Here is a 27,998-nt window from a genome sequence, read left to right as displayed (position 1 = left end):
AGCTGCTGAGCAGCAATGGGGGTCCCTCTCCCTCTGTTGATCCCTGATGAAGGGAGAGGATTTGCCCCTGAAACGCGTTGGCTGTTTTTGGATGACTTTTTATTATCAACAATTAAAATGATCTTGGATTCTTTTATCTGATTTTGGCCTGGTGCTCCTTTCTGTATTTTGTATAGTTTGATCTCCTGTAGGTTGCCCATCGAGGGGTGCCTTGCTGTGTGGGAGCCGCCCCCCCCCCCCGAGCCCCTTGTTCCCGGCACCTCTCTGGGTATGTTGTTCTGGGGCTTCTATTGAAACCTCAGACAAAACTGTGTAGGGGGGGGGGGGTCTCTGCCCTGATTCATAATTCACTTATGTGTGCAAATTTGACCTTGAGCTACTGAGGTCATTACCTCTTTTACCACCGCTGCCGTGTGCCATGTGCCGGTGGTGACGGGGGAGGGTTTAGAAAAATATTTTAAAAAATAAAATTCCGTAAACATATCCCATAGTTTGTAGAGGTGATCACTTTTGCGCAAAGCAATCATTATACACTTATTGGGATTTTTTTTTTTTTTTACCAAAAACATGGAGCAGAATACACAAAATAGATGAAGAAAATTTATTGTTTACATTTGTTTTTTTTTAATTGGATATTTTACAGCAGAAAGTAAAAAATATACATTTTTTTCAAAATTGTCGCTCCTTTTTTTTGTTTATAGTGCAAAAAATAAAAACCGCAGATCAAATACCACCAAAAGAAATCTCTAGTTGTGGGGAGAAAAAGGACGTCAATTTCATTTGGATACAACGTCGCACGACCGCGCAATTGTCAGTTAAAGTAACGCGGAAGTAGCTGGTCTTGCCTAGTCTAGCACCGGCACTGCACATACCGATCGTTCTAGGCCCATTATTCACGGTCACTGATAGGGGGAGGGGGAGGGAGGAGGAGTCTCATGCAGATAGCGAAGGGGGAGGGGGAGGGAGGAGGAGTCTCATGCAGATAGCGGCGTGGGGAGGGGGGAGGGAGGAGGAGTCTCATGCAGATAGCGGAGGAAGGAGAGGGTGGGAGGAGGAGTCTCATGCAGATAGCGGAGGGGGGAGATGGAGGGAGGAGGAGGAGGAGTCTCATGCAGATAGCAGAGGGGGGAGGGAGGAGGGAGGAGGAGTCTCATGCAGATAGCGGAGGAAGGAGAGGGTGGGAGGAGGAGTCTCATGCAGATAGTGGCGGGGGAGGGAGGAGGAGTCTCATGCAGATAGTGGAGGGGGGAGGGGGAGGGAGGAGGAGTCTCATGCAGATAGCGGAGGGGGGAGGGGGAGGGAGGAGGAGTCTCATGCAGATAGCAGAGGGGGGAGGGGGAGGGAGGAGTCTCATGCAGATAGTGGAGGGGGGAGGGGGAGGGAGGAGGAGTCTCATGCAGATAGTGGAGGGGGGAGGGGGAGGGAGGAGGAGTCTCATGCAAATAGCGGAGGGGGAGGGAGGGAGGAGTCTCATGCAGATAGTGGAGGGGGGAGGGGGAGGGAGGAGGAGTTTCATGCAGATAGCGGAGGGGGGAGGGGGAGGGAGGAGGAGTCTCATGCAGATAGCGGAGGGGGGAGGGGGAGGGAGGAGGAGTCTCATGCAGATAGTGGAGGGGGGAGGGGGAGGGAGGAGGAGTTTCATGCAGATAGCGGAGGGGGGAGGGGGAGGGAGGAGGAGTCTCATGCAGATAGCGGAGGGGGGAGGGAGGAGGAGTCTCATGCAGATAGTGGAGGGGGGAGAGGGAGGGAGGAGGAGTCTCATGCAGATAGCAGAGGGGGGAGGGGGAGGGAGGAGTCTCATGCAGATAGTGGAGGGGGGAGGGGGAGGGAGGAGGAGTCTCATGCAGATAGCGGAGGGGGAGGGAGGAGGAGTCTCATGCAGATAGCGGAGGGGGGAGGGGGAGGGAGGAGGAGTCTCATGCAGATAGTGGAGGGGGGAGAGGGAGGAAGGAGGAGTCTCATGCAGATAGCAGAGGGGGGAGGGGGAGGGAGGAGTCTCATGCAGATAGGGGAGGGGGAGGGAGGAGGAGTCTCATGCAGATAGTGGAGGGGGAGGGAGGAGGAGTCTCATGCAGATAGCGGAGGGGGGAGGGGGAGGGAGGAGGAGTCTCATGCAGATAGTGGAGGGAGAGGGAGGAGGAGTCTCATGCAGATAGTGCAGGGGGAGGGAGGAGGAGTCTCATGCAGATAGCGGAGGGGGAGGGAGGAGGAGTCTCATGCAGATAGTGGAGGGAGAGGGAGGAGGAGTCTCATGCAGATAGTGCAGGGGGAGGGAGGAGGAGTCTCATGCTGATAGGGGAGGGGGAGGGAGGAGGAGTCTCATGCAGATAGCGGAGGGGTGAGGGGGAGGGAGGAAGAGTCTCATGCAGATAGGGGGAGGGGGAGGGAGGAGGAGTCTCATGCAGATAGTGGAGGGGGAGGGAGGAGGAGTCTCATGCAGATAGCGGAGGGGGGAGGGGGAGGGAGGAGGAGTCTCATGCAGATAGTGGAGGGGGAGGGAGGAGGAGTCTCATGCAGATAGTGGAGGGGGAGGGAGGAGGAGTCTCATGCAGATAGCGGAGGGGGAGGGAGGAGGAGTCTCATGCAGATAGCGGAGGGGTGAGGGGGAGGGAGGAAGAGTCTCATGCAGATAGCAGAGGGGGGAGGGGGAGGGAGGAGTCTCATGCAGATAGTGGAGGGGGGAGGGGGAGGGAGGAGGAGTCTCATGCAGATAGCGGAGGGGGGAGAGGGAGGGAGGAGAAGTCTCATGCAGATAGCGGAGGGGGGAGGGGGAGGGAGGAGGAGTCTCATGCAGATAGCAGAGGGGGGAGGGGGAGGGAGGAGTCTCATGCAGATAGCGGAGGGGGGAGGGGGAGGGAGGAGGAGTCTCATGCAGATAGCGGAGGGGGGAGGGGGAGGGAGGAGGAGTCTCATGCAGATAGCGGAGGGGGGAGGGGGAGGGAGGAGGAGTCTCATGCAGATAGCGGAGGGGGGAGGGGGAGGGAGGAGGAGTCTCATGCAGATAGCAGAGGGGGGAGGGGGAGGGAGGAGTCTCATGCAGATAGTGGAGGGGGGAGAGGGGGAGGAGTCACATACAGATAGAGGAAGGAGGCAGCACTGGACTGAGACAAGTACACACTACAGAGGGATGTGCTTTGTTCAGATTTCATGTCTGAGGTTTACAAACACTTTAACCCTTGACATGTTTGGTATCATTTACTCAGCGCAATCTCATCTTTTATATTTTGCATTTGTTTGCACTAAAATAACTTTAGTGTATTTCTTAGTGAAATTTTGCACTCCATAAACCATTACGGTAAAATGGTGTGACATAAAAAATATTAACTACCACCGTTTTATTCTCCAAGGTCTAAGCTTTTAGAAAATATATCATGTTTGAGGTTTTAACTAATATTCAGGCCTAAAATGATTTTTTAAACGTGTGCAAAATAATACAAAAACAGCTTTGGCAGCAAAAGGGTAGAAAAGAAGAAATGGAAGAATAAAGCATGAAATCTGATAAAAGGAGAGGAGAGCGCCTGCTGCTGGCTGCATACAAATAATGCAGGACAAGACATTTCCCAGACTAAACATAAAGAGAGATTGACGTTTTTATATATTTTTTAGTCTTGACCTTAATAAGTAAAGAAAAGACATCAGTCAGAGGAGGAGGATTGTGTTAGGAGTCTTGTGGCGGGTAGGACAGACCCAGCAGAGGGTTTATAAATGGTGCTTGTAGCCGTCTGAGCAGAGCTGCCCTTTAATGCGATCTTGACACTTTCCTGAATGCTTGCTGGAGCGTGGCGGGAACAAGCTGCGTCCGGGGCGCTGGAGCGTGCAGAAACGTGTCAGTTGCATCAGGAAAACGCATTTGCTGTAAGGCTCAGCGAGCTTGAGGAGCGCACAGGGGTGCGCACACCGGGGGGGGGGGGGGGGGGGGGCGCAGAGGAGATCGAATCCGAAAACCGAGGAGGCGATATAATGGGGCCGGGTCACACCTCCGGGGCAATAAAGAGCACCTGTCATCTTGTGGTGGGAATTCCTTCTCTCACTATTTTTCTGTTATGAAGCGTATACTGATAGGAAAATATATAATATACCCAAATATTAAAGTCACTCTTCCTCCAATGTTATCCGGATACACTAAGAATAAATAAGAACCATAAGAGGCCTACAAGAAGCATTAATGTAGGCCTTCGCTGGCCTCCTTCTGAAAATGCTAGTTGCCTGACTGTTATCCTGACTATTTGGCAACTAGGGTCACCCGTTCCCCTAGTCACACCTAATTTCCTCCTAGAGGGCCCCCCAAATGTATATTATGTTTTTCTTTTTTATTCTTATGTTTTTCGAATGTCTCCAGGCCTGGGTCCTTTTTGCCTCTTCTCCTGGCAGCGGGTGGTTCTCAATAATGCAGAGAGATCACATAAGCGCCATTCTCTGCATTATTGTATGTGAGCGCTGGGTTCCTCGGGGGCGGGTCCTCCATGCCCAGCACTCACAGGAAGTCCTAAGACTACTAGGCTAAACAGTGTTGGGTGTCATTCAATCTGGAAGACTGAGGACATCTAGTGGCAGAATTGAATTACTGCAGGTGACGACTCTTCAGTCCTTTCTGAGTCACTGACCTAGAATAGTATGCAGACCAAGTTAGGGTCAGAAGTTCTCATCTGCATACTTGTCATCAGAAGGCTCTCAGGAGGAGGGTCAGTGCCAGGGATCTTTGATGGAAGGTTTTACATTTAAAATGTACATTTTTTTTTAAGCTATACTACATGTGTAGAACAGACGCACCTTTTATAATGTAATCAAGGTGCGTTAATGTTACATAATTATATTCAGACCGAGACACAAGTATAGTTAAATCACACTTGTTTAATAATATTAAAAATAATAATAATAATAATAATAATAAGGTAAACAGAGTAAGTGCAGTCAAAACAAGTCAGAGTTCAGTAACTGGATCGGGTAGTCAGCCAAGCCAATGTCAGAGAGCCAGAGATCAACGTAGTAGTACAGCAAGCAGGATCAGGAGCCAGAAGGAACGTCAGGAGAGCAAATCTTCAACAGGAACGCTGAAGAAAGTCTCTGTGATGTTGTAAAGGCGAAGGCAGATATCAAGTGAGCTGGAAGACTTTAAGTAGGCAGGACTGACGAGCAGGATATCATCAACAGCTGAGTAACTGTGGAGAGAGATGGGAGCTGGCAATTAGCCGACAGCTGAGCGGCCAGCTCAGAGAAGGAAGGGCTGAGCCCAGCCCTGACACTCACAATGCAAGTCTCTGAATCGGCAACTATTTAAAAAACAACACACCCCCTGTGTGGCTGATATCTTATGGCCACAGCTCCTGAGGAGTGTTTGCTCCCTCTAGTGGCTAATCTACAAATAATAAACACCTGGATTTAGATACCCTGGAAGAGAACTCTATAGCTTTTTTTTTTTTTTTTTAGATTACAATGTAAAAGCGGTTGATCCGAAGGGGGGGGGGGGTTGGGAGCTTGGGTTGATGGGTTGATCTGAACCCTGGAGGGGGGCTGCTCAGGGGTCTACAAAATAGATTAAAGGGGGATGATCTGAGGTCTGAAGAGGGTCAGATTGGGGGTGCGAAAAATAGATTAAAGGGGGTATAAATGCGGTTCTAAGAGGGGCTAATCAGAGGCCTGGGAAGTAGATTAAAGGGGGGGGTGATCTGAGGTCTGAAGAGGGGCTGATCTGAAGCTTCAAGAGGGATTGCTTGAGGTTTGAAAAGGGAAAGGAGCAGAAATGGGGTCTGATATAAGACTGAAGAGTAGATTAAAGGGGGCCGATCTAAGGTCTGAAGAGGGGCTGATTTGGGGTCTGTAATGTAGATCAATGGGGACTGAGGTCTGAAGAAGGGCTTATTGGAGGCCTGAAACATAATTTAATGGGGGCTGATATGAGGTCTGAAGAGGAGCTGATTGGAGGTCTAAAAACTAGATTAAGGGGGCTGATCTAAATTCTAATGAGGGGCTGATTGAGTGTGGGTGGGGGGCTGATCTGGGGTCTGAATGTTTTGGAGAGATATGAGACATTCTTTCCTCCCACTCTCCCTAATAGCGTTGGCCATTTTTTTCCTATTGACCAATAATATTGGGGCATTTTTTCCTCTTCTATTGAGCAGCAATGTAGGGGGATTGTTATATAATTATGAAGTCTTTATGCTGAGCTCCATGTTACATTCATCTGATTAGGGATGAGCCTGGGTTCTGTCCACACCCAGAAGTTAGCTGTCATTGTCGGGCCATTGAGCTGCAAGCGAGAGATTCACCACCCCGGGTGACATCACTGACATAATTTGACTATGTGTCCTTTTTAGGTCAGTAAATGGGCAAGAAACCTCCTACCCGCAGCTCATTGGCCCAACAATCACAACTTCCGTGTTCGGAATGGAATTCTGACCCAACCAAAGCCCAAGCCCAGCTCCTTACTACTCCTGAATAAACCAAAGCCCGAGCCCAAGCTCATTACTACTCCTGACCCAACCAAAGCCCAAGCCCAAACTCATTACTACTCCTGACCCAACCAAAGCCCGAGCCCAAGCTCATTACTACTCCTGACACAACCAAAGCCCGAGCCCAGCTCCTTACTACTCCTGAATAAACCAAAGCCCGAGCCCAAGCTCCTTACTACTCCTGACCCAACCAAAGCCCGAGCCCAGCTCCTGACACAACCAAAGCCCGAGCCCAGCTCCTTACTACTCCTGACCCAACCAAAGCCGGAGCCCAGCTTCTTACTACTCCTGACCCAACCAAAGCCCGAGCTCAGCTCCTTACTACTCCTGACCCAACCAAAGCCCGAGCCCAGCTCCTGACCCAACCAATGCCCGAGCCCAGTTCCTTACTACTCCTGACCCAACCAAAGCCTGAGCCCAGCTCGTTACTACTCCTGACCCAACCAAAGCCCGAGCCCAGCTCCTTACTACTCCTGACCCAACCAAAGCCCAAGAACAAGCTTCTTACTACTCCTGACCCAACTAAAGCCCAAGCCAAGCTCCTTACTACTCCTGACCCAACCAAAGCCCGAGAACAAGCTCCTTATTACTCCTGACCCAACCAAAGCCGGAGCCCTTCTTCTTATTACTCCTGACCCAACCAAAGCCTGAGCCCAAGCTCCTTACTACTCCTGACCTGAACAAAGCCCGAGCCCAGCTCCTTACTACTCCTGACCCAACAAATGCCCCAGTCCACCTCCTTACTACTCCTGACCCAACAAAAGCCCCAGTCCACCTCCTTACTACTCCTGACCCAACCAAAGCCAGACCCCAGCTCCTTACTACTCCTGACCCAACCAAAGCCCGAGACCAGCTCCTTACTACTCCTGACCCAACCAAAGCCCGAGTCTAGCTCATTACTACTCCTGACCCAACCAAAGTCCGAGCCCAAGCTCATTACTACTCCTGACCCAACCAAAGCCTGAGCCCAAGCTCATTACCACTCTTGACCCAACCAAAGCCCGAGCCCAGCTCCTTACTACTCCTGACCCAACCAAAGCCCGAGCCCAGCTCGCTACTACTCCTGACCCAACCAAAGCCTGAGCCCAACTCCTTACTACTCCTGACCCAACCAAAGCCCGAGCCCAGTTCCTTACTACTCCTGACCCAACCAAAGCCCGAGCCCAGCTCCTTACTACTCCTGACCCAACCAAAGCCCGAGTCCAGCTCATTACTACTCCTGACCCAACCAAAGCCTGAGCCCAACTCCTTACTACTCCTGACCCAACCAAAGCCCGAGCCCAAGCTCCTTACTACTCCTGACCCAAGTGTTTGTTGCTTCTACAGTTTCTGGTTACTCTGTGGCCCGGCAGTAGTGGAAGGACTGCTGCAGGCTTGGGAATTGTAAACTTTGCGTAGATTTGGACGTTATCTAACTGTCCCCCTCTTTCCGCCCACCTAACGCATATGTACAGTGGCAAAGAGGGTGGGTTTTAACACCCTCAAACTGCATTGCATCCAATCATGTGACCACTGCGACAGCCAATCACAATGGTCATGTGATCAAGAAGGCCATCCCACCCAAGGAGTAAAGACTCGCTTCTTCAGGATGTCTCTTTATGAAAGTGTAAGGTTAGGAGGTATACAGTGTACATACACTTCACATGACCAGAAGATGAGGTTGGGGTATCGACCTTCACTGCACACAATCTCTACTCTGACTGATTGACTCTGATGGGGACACTGATGTAAGGAGGAACTCCTATGGGGACACTGATGTAAGGAGGAACTCCTATGGGCACACTGATTTAAGGAGGAACTCTGATGGGGACACTGATGTAAGGAGGAACTCCTATGGGCACACTGATTTAAGGAGGAACTCTGATGGGGACATTGACGTAAGGAAGAGCTCCTATGGGGACAATGATTTAAGGAGGAACTCTGATGGGGACAATGATTTAAGGAGGAACTCCTATGGGGACAATGATGTAAGGAGGAACTCTGATGGGGACACTGATGTAAGGAGGAACTCTGATGGGGACACTGATTTAAGGAGAAACTCTGATGGGGACATTGATGTAAGGAGGAGCTCCTATGTGGACACTGATTTAAGGAGGAACTCTGATGGGGACACTGATGTAAGGAGGAACTTTGATGGGGACACTGATGTAAGGAGGAACTCTGATGAGGACACTGATGTAAGGAGGAACTCTAATGGGGACATTGATGTAAGGAGGAGCTCCTATGTGGACACTGATGTAAGGAGGAACTCCTATGGGGACACTGATTTAAGGAGGAACTCTGATGGGGACACTGATGTAAGGAGGAACTCTTATGGGGGTGCTGATTTAGGGAGGAGCTCCTATGGGGAAACTGATGTAAGGAGGAACTCTGATGGAGATACTGATGTAAGGAGGAACTCTGATGGAGATACTGATGTAAGGAGGAACTCTTATGGGGACACTGATGTAAGGAGGAACTCTGATGGGGACACTGATGTAAGGAGGGTCTCTGATGGGGACACTGATTTAAGGAGGAACTCTTATGGGGACTCTGATTTAAGGAGGAGCTCCTATGGGGACACTGATTTAAGGAGGAACTCTGATGGGGACACTGATGTAAGGAGGGGCTCTGATGGGGACACTGATGTAAGGAGGAACTCTGATGGGGACACTGATTTAAGGAGGAGCTCCTATGGGGACACTGATTTAAGGAGGAACTCTGATGGGGACACTGATGTAAGGAGGGGCTCTGATGGGGACACTGATGTAAGGAGGAACTCTGATGGGGACACTGATGTAAGGAGGGGGTATGATGGGGACACTGATGTAAGGAGGAACTCTGATGGGGACACTGATTTAAGGAGGAGCTCCTATGGGGACACTGATTTAAGGAGGAACTCTGATGGGGACACTGATGTAAGGAGGGGCTCTGATGGGGACACTGATGTAAGGAGGAACTCTGATGGGGACACTGATTTAAGGAGGAGCTCCTATGGGGACACTGATGTAAGGAGGGGCTCTGATGGGGACACTGATTTAAGGAGGAGCTCTTATGGGGACACTGATTTAAGGAGGAACTCTTATGGGGACTCTGATTTAAGGAGGAGCTCCTATGGGGACACTGATATAAGGGGGACTTTATGAAAGTCTAAGGTTGGGAGGTATACGGTGCACATAGACTTTATATGACCAGGAGATGAGGTTGGAGTATCGGCCTTCACTACACACAATCTCTGCACTGACTGATTGAATAAACCTTGTTGCAGATTTCCGGTAGGATTCGTCTTTGTCACCTCGGAGGGGAAATTTAAACCTCTTGCTTTATTTTAATTACATTTGATAAAAGAAAACATTCTCTGCTAATAAATGGAACATCCACTTCACAGCATTAAGATGATGAGGACGGCTCCGATGTCATTACATTCATTTGGGCCCTTTCATGGTGGGCGGGTGACACTTTGATTGCCGTGGTTTATGATGGTGTTAATAAGGACTGCGGGATAACGAGATAATTTGTAGCGCTGGATACGGCGGCTTTCATACCGCTGTGCGGAGCTGATTGTGAGCCATACAAAGCAATTACAAGGCATTTCTGGGAGTCTCAGCATTGGCCCCTGAGCCAGCAGCGTAGCTTGAAGCTAATGGGGCCCGATGTAAACATTGACCCCCCCCCCCCTTGCTGCTTCCCTACAGACCTGTCAGAGTTACATTTATCTCTGTGAGTGTTTCAGTTTCACCATCCATGCAGCTTGTCATGTGACCGCGCTGACCAATCAGAACCACTCTGATCCATCCTGACATCCCCAGGGAAAGGAAGCAAAGCGTGGTTTTCATACTCCAGGATCACTGCATGGAAGGGACACCGAATCACCCCCAGAGGTAAGTGCAGTAGGGATGGCGGGAGGGGCAGATGGTGAGATGTAGGTTCACATTTCCTTTTTTTTCTTTAAGGGCTGGAAATTTATGACATTCCTGTTTTTGGGTTTCCATACACGTTGGGTATATTTACAAAGAAGTGAATCTCACATTCACCAAACATTCACTGCAGGTAAATCTTCCAGGTGAATGTGTTTTAAAAAACTGCGATTGATTCTCCACCGGTGAATGTTTGGTGAAAGTACTGACAGCGCATACATATTTCCCTTTGATATTTAGGAAACTATTTGAAGGAAGATACTTTGTAGCCCGTCAGAAACCATCAAGATTCTCCCTTTTTGTGTGTTTCAAGTGCTGCAATAAAATGAGGAGATTTCATTGGTTGCTGCTGGCAACGTGCATTGTCCTTCCTATGGGGGCTGTTTGAACCTAATAGTTGTTTTTCCTGTTCTGTAGGTGGTGAGCTTCATAAGTCTCCGCTATGACAGCGCCCCCCCATGGATGGTCCTGTGTGTCATTTGGTGCTCCATGGCCCAGACTCTGCTACTTCCATCCTTCATCTGGTCCTGCGCACGATACCGGGCTGACCTGCGCACCGTGTGGGAGCACTGCGCCTCCATGTTGTCCGACAGCGGGGGAGATGAAGGTAAGATGAAGTCCATGGTGGGTGGGTGACAGCGCTGGCAGTTGGGGTTGTATCGTGTGTTGGTGGGTGTCCCGGGTGGATGCGAATGGGGCCCCCATGGCAAAATGAAGCCCCCATGGCAAGCGATGGAGCCTTGAGTGTAACAAATACGGGTTTATATGTGGAAAACAAGAAGACATTTCAACAAACAATTCTAATGTAAACATTGACTTTATTGTGTACAAAATCCAACGCGTTTCAAGAATTTCAAAAAAGCCTTCATCAGGGTTGATTTGCTATTGTAGCTGATGGTAATAGGGCGCTGTGTACACATAGACCAATCAACTAAGCTGGAGCAGGAAACTGGCATGAGTGGCGTACGCCACATTAAGGAAGCACATGGCCCAGTTTTGATCTGTGCCACCCATGCCAGTTTCTATTTGGAAGTGTAGGGATTGTACCAAATTAAAGTTACTAAACCCACAGCAGTAAAATCTGTCTGTATGTGCAGAATAGAATGCTTGTTATACTCACTGTGGAACTTAAGGGAATAATCCTCTGTATTGTGTAAAAGGCTGTTTGATCCTGTATGTACAGCTCCTCCTGCTCCTGCAGGGTCTCTCTTGGCAAGGCCAGATAAGACACAGTGAGGGTAGTAAAGCTGCACATGCTCAGTTTGGTCTCTATTGCTGGAGAGAACAGTTCCTTGTTAATCAGAGCTAGCCAGGTCACATGATATGACATCACACATGTGGGGGGTGTATACAGATCCTAAATGACAGCCCAGTCCCTCCCTCCTCCTCCATGCCCAGTAACTAAAAAAGAACACAGTGGGTGGGATGTCACATCTTAATTCATGGATGATCCATAACAGCATGATGACATGTAGTGGAAATCTCCCCCTACCTGAACACTCAGCACTCAGGCAGACCCTGCAGGTTATCATGTGACCGCGGTATACAGATCAGTCAAAAAGGTTTATAAGCTGTGGGCACTGCGGGGGGGGGGGGGGGACTATTTTCATATCACTGGGTTTAGTAACACTTTAACAAAGGGAACGCCACAGTTTTCAATATAAAAAACTGTCGCAGATCCCAGGCAGGATGGACCTCGTGTACTCAGCTCTCATTGTCTCTCTCTCTCTTCTCTCTCTCTCTCTCCCCCCTCTCCTCTCTCTTCTCTCTCTCTCTCCCCCCCTCTCCTCTCTCTTCTCTCTCTCTCCCCCCCCTCTCCTCTCTCTTCTCTCTCTCTCTCCCCCCCTCTCCTCTCTCTTCTCTCTCTCTCTCCCCCCCCCCTCCTCTCTCTTCTCTCTCTCTCCCCCCCTCACTTCTCTCTCTCCCCCCCTCTCCTCTCTCTTCTCTCTCTCTCCCCCCCCTCTCCTCTCTCTTCTCTCTCTCTCTCCCCCCTCTCCTCTCTCTTCTCTCTCTCTCTCCCCCCCTCTCCTCTCTCTTCTCTCTCTCCCTCCCCCCCTCACTTCTCTCTCTCGCCCTCTCTCTTGTCTCTCTCTCATCTGGTTGCTGGGTCCCGTATTCCTGCATAGCCAGGCAACGCGCATTTCCAACCGGACACAAGAGATCAGTCCATGGGCTTGTTTGTGTTGTTTGTTTGGGGAACACATCTTGGACAGGGTATAGGGATTATGGAATGCCTAACTTGACTTTGGATGAGGACAACCTCCATCCTATGTACAGAGGAAAGATCCCAGACTGCTCTCCTTGCTAGAAACACCCGGTCTCCTGGATCAGTGGAAAAGTCCCTTATGGACTAGGAGCCCTCAGTCCCTTTAGAAAATAGCACAAAATGTTGAAAAGGTGCATAAAGGAGTATCTCCTCTCCTCTGTAGAATGCCTCCCAGCTCCACTGCCTGCAGGAACTACCAGCCCTCCTGGCTGCTTGTCTACCAGCCCTCCTGATGGCTCTGAAGATCTCCCAGGGCAAGGGATAGGAAGGGTTAAGCACAGCGCTGTTCTTTGAAAACTTCCTACATGTGGTAGTCTCTCTCCTTGTGAATCCCTGAGTGTGCTGTATACTCACTCTGTACTCCTTGCTTCTACTGCTCTCAGGCAAAAATCCTGTTCAAACCGTGAAACGCTGAATAGGTCTTCTCAAGCCAGCCCGAGCCCAGCCTGGAGGCAAAGGCCCCCCTAGACCTAGGAGACTTCTTCTAGGCCACCGACAGCCTCCTCAGCACCCCACCTTCCACCCAACTCTCCTCCCGGCATTACTTCACCATATTTAAGGGCTGACTCAGCCACCCTACCAGGACATTCTGCCTAGAAATTGGTCAAGTTCCCTCAAGTATGCATATCAGCCCTCCTAACCTCCAACCCACTAACTTCTAGAAGTTTCTCCAAACTTCCAGACCCAGGGGGAGGTACCAGAGACCTGCCTCTGTGAGTCATTCAGCCTGACCTGCAGTAAACCCCCTACCCAATTTCAGACTCACAAGATAACCACAATGAGTCAAACATAAATTTGCCTCCATTAATCTAGTAGCACACTAGAGGGCGCTACAGTAACGAAGAGAGTGTGTTGATTAGAAGCAGCATCTGCTCTGTTTTCTAAATTTGGAGGAGGACCACTGGCTTTATGCCTTCACCACTCTTTCTTCATTCCTCCCATTGTTCTAGGTGGGAACAAAGCCACTTAAAATGTAGAAACATGCACAGCACAGATCCATATCTCCACTCTAGACTGGCCTCTCTTATACATACAAAGAATATCAGCTGCACTCTGCTTAGCTCCTCTTACAATGTCTCCACCCAAGAACCAACCTTGCTTGACGCATTTCACCACTCCTGGCTTGCTCACAAAGAGGAAGGATGGTTCTCTGGTTGAGACATTGTTGTATGCAGTCAACTTATGGGCTATTAAATAATATGGTAAGAGGAGCTAAGAGGAGTGTGGCTGATATTCTTTTATATTTTCAATGGAGAGTGGAGACAGACCTAAGCACATAAAATCCCCCCACCCCCACATATATGCATTGAAAGGGGTTACGACCCAGAATTCTCAGCCAGGTGGGTTGAGGGGCTCCAGGGAGCTCATGTCATGGAGAGAAAACTGTCTTTTCATTCAGGTTTCTCAGTGGTTGGTAAAGTCGGTTTTGGGACCTGAAGCCTGGACATTTCATAGTGATCTGGGTGGGAGGAAATATCCAATCCTGGGTCCAGGTTTTTGGAACCACCAGAACACTAAGGGCACTTTCACACTGAGGCGCGGAGGCATCAGCGTTAAAGCCCTGTCCTTTTAGAGGCACTAATAACCCCCGCTAGCGGCCGAATAAAGGGCGCTTTGCAGGCTCTTCGGCGGTGCTGCCCATTGAGTGTATGCACCGCTCCTAAAGCGCCTCAAAGATGCTGCTTGCAGGACTTTTTATAACGTCCCGCAAGCGCACCGCTCCAGTGTGAGAGCACTGTTTGTTTGTTGATGCTACAAAATGGCTTACTTCTTCTAACTCTTTGCAGACAGCGGTCGGGATGACTTCTCAGATGGACGGCTGTGCGAAGTCCGCTTCGATTCCAATGGGGTCGCCATCAAAAGACCTCCGCACTACCTGGGAGGAGACCTGAGGGATGGGAAATACCTCCCGGTGAGACACGTCCTACTGCCCACAGACCGGAGCCAGTACCTGCAGGTTCACCGACACCAGGTAAGAACGCAAAAGAAAGTCTCCCTAAGAAGTCCTGGATAGCAGTGAAATTCTGACCGGGGATCTCACATGTTCTCACTCTGTCCAAACCCAAAAAAAAAAAAGAAGCCGTTTTGGCCAGACTCGCACTTTAATTACTTCAGTGTTTAATCTCTCTGGTATTAAGGTACTCATTTTATATATCCGATGGGTCTCCTCCTTGGACATAATCTCCACATCATTTCCTTCCCTCCAGTTCTCACAAATTACTTTAATTCCCCAGAAAGTCTTTAAATTGGAAGGATGGTAATCCTTCTAATGTTCTACTGAAGGGCGTTTATCTCTATCCAAAATGTCTCTTTCTCTTTCCCTCAACATCCGTTTGGTGCAATTGGTTTGACTCATGGTCTTTGTGCGACATAAATTACCCCCTTTGTGTTGCAAATATTCTCTGATAGAAAAACCTATTTTTTTAGAAATGGAAATAAAGGTATTCATGTTCCTCTTACTATTAGGATATCTACGCCCCGAGCATTTATTACATCTTCCTAAAACCTTTTATATTACAGTACAGCCAGGTCGAAAGTTTCTTTGGTGCTTTTATAGCTGGAGCTAAGTCGAAAGATTCTGTCCATTTTAGCTATATAGTTACATAGTTACATAGTAGGTGAGGTTGAAAAAAGACACAAGTCCATCAAGTCCAACCTATGTGTGTGATTATGTGTCAGTATTACATTGTATATCCCTGTATGTTGTGGTCATTCAGGTGATTATCTAATCGCCGCCGAGACCACCGCCTGTGGAAGGGAATTCCACATCCTTGCCGCTCTTACAGTAAAGAAGCTTGCTGAGCTGTTCAAAAATGTCCCACAGATATTCTAATGCTGACCAGTGACTAAGACTTTCCCAAGAGACCAAAGCTGCACACAGTCACTAACTTCCAGCACCGGGGTCATACAGGCTCACACCATCATAGGACCGCTGGACACCTTTCCCCCAACCTCTTCTTGGAACTCTCCAGTGAGCTTCTCCAGACCCAAACAGATTCCAGGACTAGGTTTTGTGAATTGACCCCCCCCCCCCCCAGCTAGAGCTTTAGCTGGGACCTCAATGTCTTCTAGATGGTACCTCCAGTAAACCAGGAACTCTCCCCTTCTGCCTCAGACCTTTTATGGGTTCTCCAGCCATCTACTGGGCACACCTCCCCGGGGATTGGCTGGATTCCTCATAAATATTCATGCTGCCCATTCTGTTCTTCCTCTAAAATACAGGAAGAAACAATCAGAGCATCAGCCTGTGAGACACGGAGCAAACCAAGATAATCAACCCCCGCTCTACTGATTTATAGAAGAGCTAAATTATATTATATTTACCTATCAACCTGCTTTTACTAGGAGGGTGCTACATATATTATCCCTTCCTTTCTATTTACTAAGGCTAGCAGCATAAGTATTAAAATGAGTTCTCACTGATTAAAAGAGTTGAGTTCCGCTTTAGGCAATATCTTCCATATCTGAGATGGCTGTAAGTCATTCTGTAATATAAAAGTAATTGATTCTCTCTTCAATGATTCATTTTCCATATTTTTAATAAAATTGTGATATTGTTGGTCACAAAAGGCAAGTTCTGTTTGTATTTCATTATATTAACTGACATTATAAATGATAATCGTTTCCACGCTCTCCAGCTGTCATATTCCCACCCAGCTGCAGCTCTTCGATAATATCAAACCTTCTTATTAATAATTTACCGAGCTGCGCTGTTAATCATATACGCCAAGTCATACCAGGGAACATATATGACCCGCCGTGTTCCATTGTGCAGACCAAATTAAAAAAAGAGATCGATAAACACAATGTGCAACCTATATCTCCACACATCCACAATATACTAAGACTTTCCAATCATTTGTAATAATTTGATATTTAGTATCTTCTTCTTGCAATATTTTGTTGGTATCTGACATGCAAACAATGTTCCAGCATCCTTCCAAATAATGATATCTGTTCATCATCAATACTGGAGGATGGTGTCCCTCACACCTATACAAGTCCGAGTATAACATAGACATCTCCATACATTTTGGCCAGTTCTGTCCAGAAAAAATAAAGTAAAGCAAAGTTGTTTCTCAACCTCTGAGAAATTCTCCAAGAATTATCTTCTTTTCTATAAGGATTATGTAAATAGGCTTGCTAGATGACCCATGTGGCTTGCTAGACGACCCCCCCATATGGAGCCACTAGAATGTTGCATCACTATTATCTTCATTGAACACTCAAGACCCACCAACAGCAACCAAATGGCCAAATTCCGATTGCTTGTACAATTTATCCCTCAAAGTTCAGGCGTGAGACAGTTAGGGATACCAGGACACTCAATAAATTCCAACATTAGTACTGCCTTCACCTAAAATGATGTTCTGTAGACCCGCTCACATGCCTTTAACCTGACACCAGCATTCCTCAATTGTGTGTCTTTAAGCCGAGACACCAGCAATGTACTGAGCAAAATTTTGCTGAAGGTGCTGCCCTTTAACAGCCACCTCCATGTCTTTTGAACCCTAGCATAGGTCGATGCCAAGTCTTTGGGACATGACTTTGGAACGGTTTCCACCCCAGACAGCAGGCCTGGGAGATAAAAGACCTCCCAACACTACATCCTCTCCAGGCAAAGCATGGTAGACTAAAACCGGCCATAAATGGATCCAATCTTTTCTGGTAAATCAGGGACTGACTAAGACTCCAATCATCTATGAACAGGCTGGTTGTACCTAAGTTGATCCATAGATCAGCTTGGGTACAAACAGCCTTTCCAATTTTTACATATGATTACTGCCAACAGTAATCATTGTGTTCTGCCAGCCGATAAGGCTCCTCGCAGCCCCCACGCCCACCGGCAGAATACAATAATGCTGCGGTAGGGTTTCCCCCATCAACCTGTGGTGAAAGGAAAGAAAATCGAATCATCTATGACTTGCCTGAGGACCCTTCTAACAGGGTACTTACCACCTTCCCGATCCCACATGACTGACAATATAGGTGTGCGCACAGGGTGTGCCGGATGTGCCTGGGTACACCCTAATAACCCCATGCGCATTAGCATTATCACTCTGTGTGCCAGCGGGAAGATAGGAAAGTACTCCCTCTTACCGGCTCTGCCATAAGAGTCTTTCACTGTGTCGGCAGGGAGATCCATGTCCCGGGGTCATAGATATGTAGACACAGGTGTTTTTGAGCTTTAGGGTGCACACCTATGACTGACAATATACAGTACCTGCTAGTGATTGGTCAGGGTGAGATAGATATGAATTACCCATAACATATCCCATCCTCTACTTCAGAATTCTCCCCAGAAGCAGGCAGAAGTAAACAATGCCCGAGTCTTAGAGCAAACCCAAAGAATGCAGGAAACAATAACAATCACAGCTTAGGCTCTGCTGCCTACTGAATTTTCAGTAGGGACACTCAGACTTATGGCAGAGTCCCTACACATGGCTTAAATAAAAATTCATTTGAATGAGCCCAGCAGAGTGACCAGAGACTTCTGCATTCACAGCTCACCACAGGAGCCAAGATTATCCTTTAGCCAATGGATATCATCTCACTTCGTAGCAGGTCAAAACATGAATTCAGGAGGTATTAGGGCTTCTTGTTATGGTTGTCTCCAGAGAAGGTTGGCAAGCTCACATTGGTCCTTTTGAAGTGATCTCCTAATGAGTCAGTTTCTTCGCCAAGAGCTCTTAAATCCTGTTACAGTCACCTGAGGCCATCCCAGGGGGAGAACTGAACCAGTAGAAAGGACCCCCCCCCCAGGACCAATCCTAAAAATATATAAGGGGCTGGTGGCCCTCAGTGGAGACTAGTCATTGATCAGTCAGTGGCACATGCTGGATGTTTTATAGTTACCCGTAACCTCTTTAGACCTGTGATCATAGCGCCTGGCAAAGGGAAGTCTTTCAGCACTAACTTGCTATGCAGCTGTGAGCTGTTAAGTGACCAACTGCCAATGGATACAAGGGGAGCTGATGCTAGAATATGTTCTTCTGTACCGGTCATAAGAAATGGCCACTTGGGGATGTTTGTCCTCTAGGCCAGGGGTCTCCATACTTTCTAAACAAAGAGCCAGTTTACTGTCCTTCAGGCTTTAGGGGGGCTGGATGTTGGGGTCAGTGGGAGGAATCGTGTCAGTGCAAGGAATAGTACCCCATTGATGGTGTCCGTAGGAAGAATAGTGCCCACACATAGGTATCAGTGAGAGGAATTATGCCCCATCCTTGGAGTCAGTGGTTGGAATCATATCTTGTATCAGTGAGGGGAAAACTGTCCCAAGGGCCAGATAAAGGGAAGCAAAGGGCCACATCTGGCCCCCAGGCCACAGTTTGAGGACCACTGCTCTAGGCCTAAGGTTCCCAGCCATCCCCCTGGGCAGGGGTCTCCAAACTTTCTAAACTAAGGGCCAGTTCAGACTTTAGAGGGGCCAGACTGTGGCCAATAGAAGTACAAAGTCTTGATGTTGGTAACAATGTGAGAGTGAGAGGAACAGTGTCCCATCATTGGCATCAGTGGGAGGAATAGTGTCCCATCATTGGAGTCAGTAGGAGGAATAGTGTCCCATCATTGGCATCAGTGGGAGGAATAGTGTCCCATCATTGGAGTCAGTGGGAGGAATAGTGTCCCATCATTGGTGTCAGTGGGAGGAATAGTGTCCCATCATTGGTGTCAGTGGGAGGAATAGTGTCCCATCATTGGAGTCAGTGGGAGGAATAGTGTCCCATCATTGGTGTCAGTGGGAGGAATAGTGTCCCATCATTGGCATCAGTGGGAGGAATAGTGTCCCATCATTGGAGTCAGTGGGAGGAATAGTGTCCCATCATTGGTGTCAGTGGGAGGAATAGTGACCCATCATTGGTGTCAGTGGGAGGAATAGTGACCCATCATTGGCATCAGTGGGAGGAATAGTGTCCCATCATTGGAGTCAGTGGGAGGAATAGTGTCCCATCATTGGTGTCAGTGGGAGGAATAGTGACCCATAATTGGCATCAGTGGGAGGAATAGTGTCCCATCATTGGAGTCAGTGGGAGGAATAGTTCCCCATCATTGGTATCAGTGGGAGGAATAGTGTCCCATCATTGGTATCAGTGGGAGGAATAGTGTCCCATCATTGGTATCAGTGGGAGGAATAGTGTCCCATCATTGGTATCAGTGGGGGGAATAGTGCCCCATCATTGGTATGAGTTGGAGGAATAGTGCCCCATCATTGGTATCAGTGGGAGGAATAGTGCCCCATCATTGGTATCAGTTGGAGGAATAGTGCCCCATCATTGGTATCAGTGGGAGGAATAGTGCCCCATCATTGGTGTCAGTGGGAGGAATAGTGACCCATCATTGGCATCAGTGGGAGGAATAGTGTCCCATCATTGGTGTCAGTGGGAGGAATAGTGTCCCATCATTGGTGTCAGTGGGGGGAATAGTGTCCCATCATTGGATTCAGTGGTTGGAATCATATCTTGTATCAGTGAGGGGAAAACTGCCCCAAGGGACAGATAAAGGCAAGCAAAGGGCCACAGTTTGAGGACCACTGAGTAAGGCCTAAGGTTCCTAGCCATCCCCCTGGGCAGGGGTCTCCAAACTTTCTAAACAAAGGGCTAATTCAGACTTTAGAGGGGCCAGACTGTGGCCAATTGAAGTACAAAGTCTTCACATTAGTAACAATGTGAAAGTGAGAGGAACAGTGCCCCATCATTGGTGTCAGTGGAAGGAATAGTGTCCCATTATTGGTATCAGTTGGAGGAATAGTGTCCCATCATTGGTATCAGTGGGAGGAATAGTGCCCCATCATTGGTGTCAGTGGGAGGAATAGTGTCCCATCATTGGTGTCAGTGGGAGGAATAGTGTCCCATCATTGGTATCAGTGGGAGGAATAGTGCCCCATCATTGGTATCAGTGGGAGGAATAGTGCCCCATCATTGGTATCAGTGGGAGGAATAGTGTCCCTTCATTGGTGTCAGTGGGGGGAATAGTACCCCATTATACATGTCAGTGGGAAGAACAGTGCCCCAAAGGCCTGATAGAGGCAAGCAAAGGGCCGTATCTGGCCCCCGGGCCACAGTTTGGAGACCACTGTCCTGGGGCATGTTCAATTATGTTGAGGTCAAAAGCAACAGGAAAATGCTGACATTTTGCTCCTTCTACCAATGAAACACATTGACATGGACTTTTCATAGGGTAATGAAGGCCTAAGGGGATTCCATCTTAGGAACTACTCCATAAAATAAGGTCTTCTCTTTCCACTTTGTCAAGGACCAGCAGCAAAGCTGATCTGTTACTTGTAGTTCCACAGATCAGCTGCAAAGCCCTTTTTAAGGCTCACACCTCCACCAAACATGCAGACATGGAGGTTCTCCCAGCCATATGTGAGAGTTCCCTCAGTCCATTGACCCCCCTTTCATACCTCTACAGAGTCCAGACTCTTATACTTTAATAGGTTCTACAAACACAATATACCCCGTGCCTATCTTTCCTGTGCACGCTCAGTTTATTCACACTGGTGGTATCCTGTCTGATGAGAGTAGTAGTTCCTCTGCTGGTCATGCAAACGTAGTTCCCTGGGAAACGAGCCCAAGGAAGTATGTATTTGTTCTTCAGCCCAGATTGGAGGAAATAAATCTTAAGAACTGCCATTTGTTCCAGCTATCATCAAATTACAACACAAATCTTTCATTCTGCAGTCTCTTTTGGCAACCCGATCACGTCAGATTGTTTATTACCTCCTTGAAGGGGATTTGTTTGAGTGTTTGTGAGATATTCTAGATTCCCTCGGCTATCTTAGTGAAAATCCTGTAAAGCTTATTGAATTTCTAACCTGCTTTAAAAGTCACTTGCATATTCCCCGTCTCAGATCTCTCTGGCCCTTTCCAAGCTCTAAAGCGGGGTACTTCCTATTCGGAGACTTCACCCCAGGCTGGTAAACCTGATTCTAATGTAAGTTTACAGTCCCAGTCTCCCGTAGTAACAGTTCATGTCAGAATTTCTGTTATATTTCTCCCTAAGGATGTTCAGCCCAGATCTTCTGCTTATGTTCCCAAGCATCAGGCTGACGATATGGACCCTCAAGACTGGACTGATTGATCTTAGGATGAGGACTGGATTGATAAAACAGTTCTTAGCATCCCAAGTGCAAGGCAGGGGGAAATGGATCTTTAAAACTGGACAGTGTCACGGTCAAGGAGACCAGTAGCTATAGTACTAGATTGGCTAACACCGACCAGCAGGATAATTACAGCAGCAGGACACCCTGGTGGATAACACAAGCTCACCCGAGGTGCGGGGAGTCTAAGCACCAACCGGTGTTTTCCAGAGCTCCTTGCTGCATGTTAGTATCAGGTCACGGTCCTCAGGATCAGCCCACCAGGAGGTGAGCAAGCCGGGGTCCAGTAGCAGGTAGGGATCAAGCAGGAATATAGTCAGTTGACAAGGTCAGTAAGGAGTGGTTGCAGGTTGGGTTTAGGCAGAAGCGTAATCAAGAACAATCCAAAGGTCGGTAATGAGTGGTAACGGAGATATGGATGGCAGCAGGATAGACAAGAATGAGATATTGGCTGGAGAAGAGCACAATAATCTGTCAAACAGGAAGTGCAAAGGCATGGCTTAAAAAGGAAGTTCATGGGAAGAGCAAGGCTTTCAAGGTTCAGCAAAAAAGAAGACACAAGGCAGGATTGTGTAATGGATTAGACAGGGGGCTCTGCAGTATCTCAGGTGGCTCGAGTTCTAGTACTCCAGAGTTTCTTGGGAGGCCCTGTGCTTGCCCCTGAGGTCCAACACGTTTAAGCCAATCATTTCTGTTTGTGTGACATTTCTTCTGAATCTGAGTCTGCTTCTTCTGAGTCTGAGTCCACATCCATATCTGAGTCTGCTTCTTCTGAGTCTGAGTCCACATCCTAAATCTGAGTCTGCTTCTTCTGAGTCTGAGTCCACATCCTAAATCTGAGTCTGCTTCTTCTGAGTCTGAGTCCACATCCTAAATCTGAGTCTGCTTCTTCTGTATGTGGGATGAGTTTTTGAATGTGTGTCAGATTCTTCTATCATAGAAGCAGTCTCTCAATCAGTTATTCCTGAACCCAAAACTTTGTCATGCCTTCCCGAGACTTTGCCATTGCCACACACTCCTAAGACATTACCAGTGCCATACTCTCCTAAGACATTACCAGTGCCATACTCTCCTAAGTCTTTGCCAGTGCCGTACTCTCCTAAGACATTACCAGTGCCATACTCTCCTAAGACATTACCAGTGCCGTACTCTCCTAAGACATTACCAGTGCCGTATTCTCCTAAGACATTACCAGTGCCATACTCTCCTAAGGCTTTGCCAGTGCCATACTCTCCTAAGACATTACCAGTGCCGAACTCTCCTAAGTCTTTGCCAGTGCCATACTCTCCTAAGACATTACCAGTGCCATACTCTCCTAAGGCTTTGCCAGTGCCGTACTCTCCTAAGACATTACCAGTGCCGAACTCTCCTAAGTCTTTGCCAGTGCCATACTCTCCTAAGACATTACCAGTGCCGAACTCTCCTAAGTCTTTGCCAGTGCCGTACTCTCCTAAGACATTACCAGTGCCGAACTCTCCTAAGTCTTTGCCAGTGCCGAACTATCCTAAGTCTTTGCCAGTGCCATACTCTCCTAAGACATTACCAGTGCCATACTCTCCTAAGTCTTTGCCAGTGCCATACTCTCCTAAGACATTACCAGTGCCGAACTCTCCTAAGTCTTTGCCAGTGCCGTACTCTCCTAAGACATTACCAGTGCCGAACTCTCCTAAGACATTACCAGTGCCGAACTCTCCTAAGTCTTTGCCAGTGCCGAACTCTCCTAAGTCTTTGCCAGTGCCATACTCTCCTAAGACATTACCAGTGCCATACTCTCCTAAGTCTTTGCCAGTGCCATACTCTCCTAAGTCTTTGCCAGTGCCATACTCTCCTAAGACATTACCAGTGCCGAACTCTCCTAAGTCTTTGCCAGTGCCGTACTCTCCTAAGACATTACCAGTGCCGAACTCTCCTAAGACATTACCAGTGCCGAACTCTCCTAAGTCTTTGCCAGTGCCGAACTCTCCTAAGTCTTTGCCAGTGCCATACTCTCCTAAGACATTACCAGTGCCGAACTCTCCTAAGTCTTTGCCAGTGCCATACTCTCCTAAGACATTACCAGTGCCATACTCTCCTAAGTCTTTGCCAGTGCCATACTCTCCTAAGACATTACCAGTGCCGAACTCTCCTAAGTCTTTGCCAGTGCCATACTCTCCTAAGACATTACCAGTGCCATACTCTCCTAAGACATTACCAGTGCCATACTCTCCTAAGACATTACCAGTGCCATACTCTCCTAAGTCTTTGCCAGTGCCATACTCTCCTAAGACATTACCAGTGCCATACTCTCCTAAGTCTTTGCCAGTGCCGTATTTTCCTAAGACATTTCCAATGCCATGCTCTCCTAAGGCTTTGCCAGTGCCGAACTCTCCTAAGACTCTTCCAGTGCCCTACTCTCTTAAGGCTCGGTTCACATATGTGCCACATGCGGCTCACAGCAGCGGTCCGGTGCATGCTGGTTCACCGTTTCAGGTCCGACTTTAATGCCATTGCCATGCTTTCCTGACACCTTGCCAGTGCCGTACTCTCCTAAGACTATTCCAGTGCCATGCTGTTCTGAGTGCAAAGGTCTCGTAAGCAGTGTTTATTCTGACATCAGATTTTCAATTTAGTGTTAGTTGTATTTTAGTCTTTTACCATAAAATGCCATTTTAGTTTTAGTCATATTTTAGTCATCTGAATTGTTTTCGTTTCAGCCATATTTTAGTTGATTAAAATCTCCAGTTCATTTTAGTGGACTTAAATCAAATAGGTTTACTTAAATTAAAATGCATTATTCAAGCATTTCTCTTACTGGCCGGGAAGGAGGGAGGAGGAGGGGGACCAAGTTGTGACGTAACACTTCGCCGCGGCCCGTTCTCCCAGAAGTGGGGACAGGATATCTGCTCCCCCCCAAAAGGTGCCAAATGTGGCACCGGAGAAGGGGGTGGGGTGGGGATCAGATAATCAGAAGTTCCACTTTTGGGTGGAACTCCGCTTTAAGAAAAAAATAAGAAAAGCCTTTTTCTTATTTTATTTTTTCTTTCAGCGTCTTAGTAGATGCCCCCTACTGATTCTTATGTGGTAGTGCAGTGTTCATTTTGATGTCAAATTTCGATTTTGTTTTAGTCATGGTCTTTTGACTAAAATGCCATTTAATTTTAGTCGTATTTTAGTCATCTGTATTGTTTTAGTTTTAGCCGTATTTTAGTTGACTAAAATAGTGTTAATTTAGTCAACGGAAATATTTTGGTCAACAAAAATAACACTGCCCTCAAGTCCCTGCCAGTGTCATACTCTCTCAGTGCCACCTTCTCCTTAGACCCCATTAGTTACAACATCTTTTGAGGGATTCCCCAAGACTGACCTCGTGTGGTCTACAACCTTTGACTCTAACATATCAGATACTTCTGATTTTGTACTGTTTTCTGTTCAGCTGTTGTACAGTGAGTTGCCCAGTCCCAATCCTTTACCAAAGGTACTGTAAAACCTTGGATTGTGAGTATAGTTCCTTCCAGAAACAAGCTTGTAATCCAAAGCACTTGTATATCAAAGCAAACTTCCCCATTAGAAATAATGGAAACACGGATGATTAGTTCCACATCCATTTATTCATAAGTCCTTCAGTTTATAGTCTATATAAAATGATTATAGCGATGTGACCAGGTTGTGTAACCATAAAATGTCCATCCACACATGGAATCCTCCACAAGGGGATTAGAAGCAAAATCCAGCAGGAGCCGCAGAGTATAAAAAAGAAGAGAGGGCGCCTCTAAATGTAGCAATATGTTGCTAAATGTTGGACCTTCATTAAATGTAACCATATTACTACACTTAGAGGCGCCTCTCTTCTTTTTTATACTCAGTTGTGACATGACGCTACTTGTATATCAAGACATCGCTTGTATATCAAGTCGAAATGTTATTAAAACCTTTTGCTTGTCTTGCAACACGCTCTCAAACCAAGGTTTTACTGTAATTGTTTTGGCTTCATTTATGTTGCTGAGAGGCCCATGTGCCACTCGGGTCCCCCTTTTTTTTGTCTTAGCATATTTGAATCTTGGTTTTGTCCAACTAAGTCCAGATACCACCTTGACCACACTTGCCCAGGTGCTGCCTTCCATTAGGGCATAACCCAAGATTAAGAAAACCACAACATTTTTGTTCTTGGGTGTAACCCCTTCATTACAAGTGCTTTATACTAAGGTTGTATTGCCGTTTGTGTGGGAATAGGGCATTGTTGGAAATCTGTTCAGGAAAAAAAACAAAAACATCTTTAGTCGATTGGGGAAGGGTTAGAAGGTCTGAGCCCAATTGGGTCAAGATAGAAATAGAAAACTGACAAAAATTTTAACTTAATTTCACTCCAAAACAAAAACCAAAGAAACCCAAAACACTATTTGGTATAATCGGGCCCACGGTCACATCACATGTGGGGTCCCTCTTTGGTCTGCTCCCAGTGGTTGGCCGTCCTCGGTGGCACAGAGGGCTCCATCGGTGTATGGTGAGTGCAGGGCGTTATGCTCAGGGCCATGAGGCAACCTTTCAGTCTTCTCCTAGTCTTTTGGGTTGAGTAATGATGGGCATCAACCCAGAAAATTGAGGACCTTCTTGTGGTGAAGAAGACAGAGTGTTTGGGACATCTATGGATTGAAGATGAGTATTGCAGACAGAGCTGCTTTTAATCGAATTCTTTTTTAGGACTACCAGGACACATTTAAAATAAAGTAGAATTAGTTGGACTCTAAATCTGAAATTTAACTGAAAACTGAATACAGTGAATTTTGCTAATGCTGTCCTCTTCTCTGTACAGGCTGCCCTCTCCCGGAGGATGTCCCATGATGAAATAGACCTATTTAACCCTCGTTCATCACCCCTCCTGCTCAGGTGGTCTTCCTCAGATGACATTCGGGGTGGGCCTGGATCGATGCGTGGAAGCGGCCCACCCAGCCCCCGTCGGGGTCACGACATACCGCCTTGGGGCCGCCGCCCACCCCCAAGAAGAGATTCGGATGATGGCTTGAGCACTCTACACCAGTTCTTGCAGAGCGGCATGGGAGGATCTGCAGGGATGGGCGGTGGCATGCACAATTCCTTCTTTCGAGATGAAATAACTGCCTTTATCGATGACACTCCCTGCCCTTCACCCCTTGGAACACCCCACCGAATCCGGTCAACCCCTAGGCCCTCACCTTTCCCTAGAAAGGGACACGATGGCGGCATGGCCTGGGCTGGTTTAGGGGAACGCCGACTATCTCTGTGCAGCCCACCTCTTGCCCCAACCGAAACCCGTAGGTCCTCCTTGTCTGAACGGGGTTGTAAAGGTGAGGCAACATAGTGACAAATTCTTGAAGAGCATACAGGGTCGATAACGCTTACCTCCTTTATATCAGCAACCACTGAACTGAAGATGGTTGCACATGGACCCTCTCTTTAAATATGTTGTTCTCAGGCATATCAGATGTTTGTCGGGGTGGCAAAGGGATTTGGAGGGGGCATTTTGCTGATGCACTGCCTCTACCTGTCAAGCCCCCTTTGATACCACTTTGCCCCCCCACAGACACACTACAAATACACTGGAAATTGAGCCAAATGACGATATAAATAAAATGTGATTTGATTACCAGTCTGTGTGTTGCAGTCATGGCACAAGGTTACCAGAATGATGGCACCAGGAAGGAACTAGAGAAGCAGAACAATACACCGCCAGACTTTTTTATATTTTGTATGTCATTTGTTAAAAGTATGACTGGAATAATGTTAAATATTTAAGATAGACAAAGGAACAAAGTAATAAAATTGTGAAGTACCGAGGGTAAAGGATTTACTTTCAATTCTTCTTCTTGGGCACCGACATATAAAGACCACTGAATATAGGCTGATTCAGAAGGTCGTTGGTTGAGCTCTTCCCTTATGGATGTTCACCTTCTGTGTGGTCTTCTGTCAGATGAACCAGTTTTATTACAAAGAGCTGGGGGGCTCTTCCCACCATGTGACGGCACCAGACCAAGAACCAGCACGGTCACATGGACAGAGTCACATTCTTCATTATACTTGGGCATACCAAGCGGCCAGGTCCAATGCCACCAATGAGGCAAACTGAGGCCGGAGTGTACATGCTCAGCCCAACGTATGTTCAGACCCTGGGCCATAAAACGTCATTGGTTGTTATGGTGCAGGAAACCACCTGAACTAAACCAAACAATGATGCTATGCATCCCACTTGCCTGCATCCTAGCAACCGATTATGTTGTGTGGCCCAGTTGCCAGCATTATGGCAACCGATTATGTTGTGTGACCCAGCTCCCTGCATC

The 27,998-nt window shown here is 47.7% G+C and overlaps 1 protein-coding gene across 1 annotated transcript in view; it reads left to right on the top strand.

Annotated features, from left to right (window-relative positions):
* Positions 1-27,514, top strand: part of GPR162 (G protein-coupled receptor 162) — a 117,822-nt gene extending 90,308 nt beyond the window's left edge. The window contains exons 3-5 of the mRNA XM_073595379.1: positions 10,763-10,952; positions 14,399-14,583; positions 26,498-27,514. Of these exons, the coding sequence (XP_073451480.1) occupies positions 10,763-10,952; positions 14,399-14,583; positions 26,498-27,022 (900 nt within the window). The 3' untranslated portion in view covers positions 27,023-27,514. The remainder of the gene's footprint in view (positions 1-10,762; positions 10,953-14,398; positions 14,584-26,497) is intronic.
* The last annotated feature ends 484 nt before the right edge of the window (positions 27,515-27,998 follow it).

This window comes from Aquarana catesbeiana, linkage group LG08 (assembly GCF_042186555.1).
Source record: "Aquarana catesbeiana isolate 2022-GZ linkage group LG08, ASM4218655v1, whole genome shotgun sequence".
Taxonomy (NCBI): domain Eukaryota; kingdom Metazoa; phylum Chordata; class Amphibia; order Anura; family Ranidae; genus Aquarana; species Aquarana catesbeiana.
The sequence above is the reverse complement of the archived record's forward strand: the minus strand, read 5'-3'. Positions and strand labels throughout refer to the sequence as shown.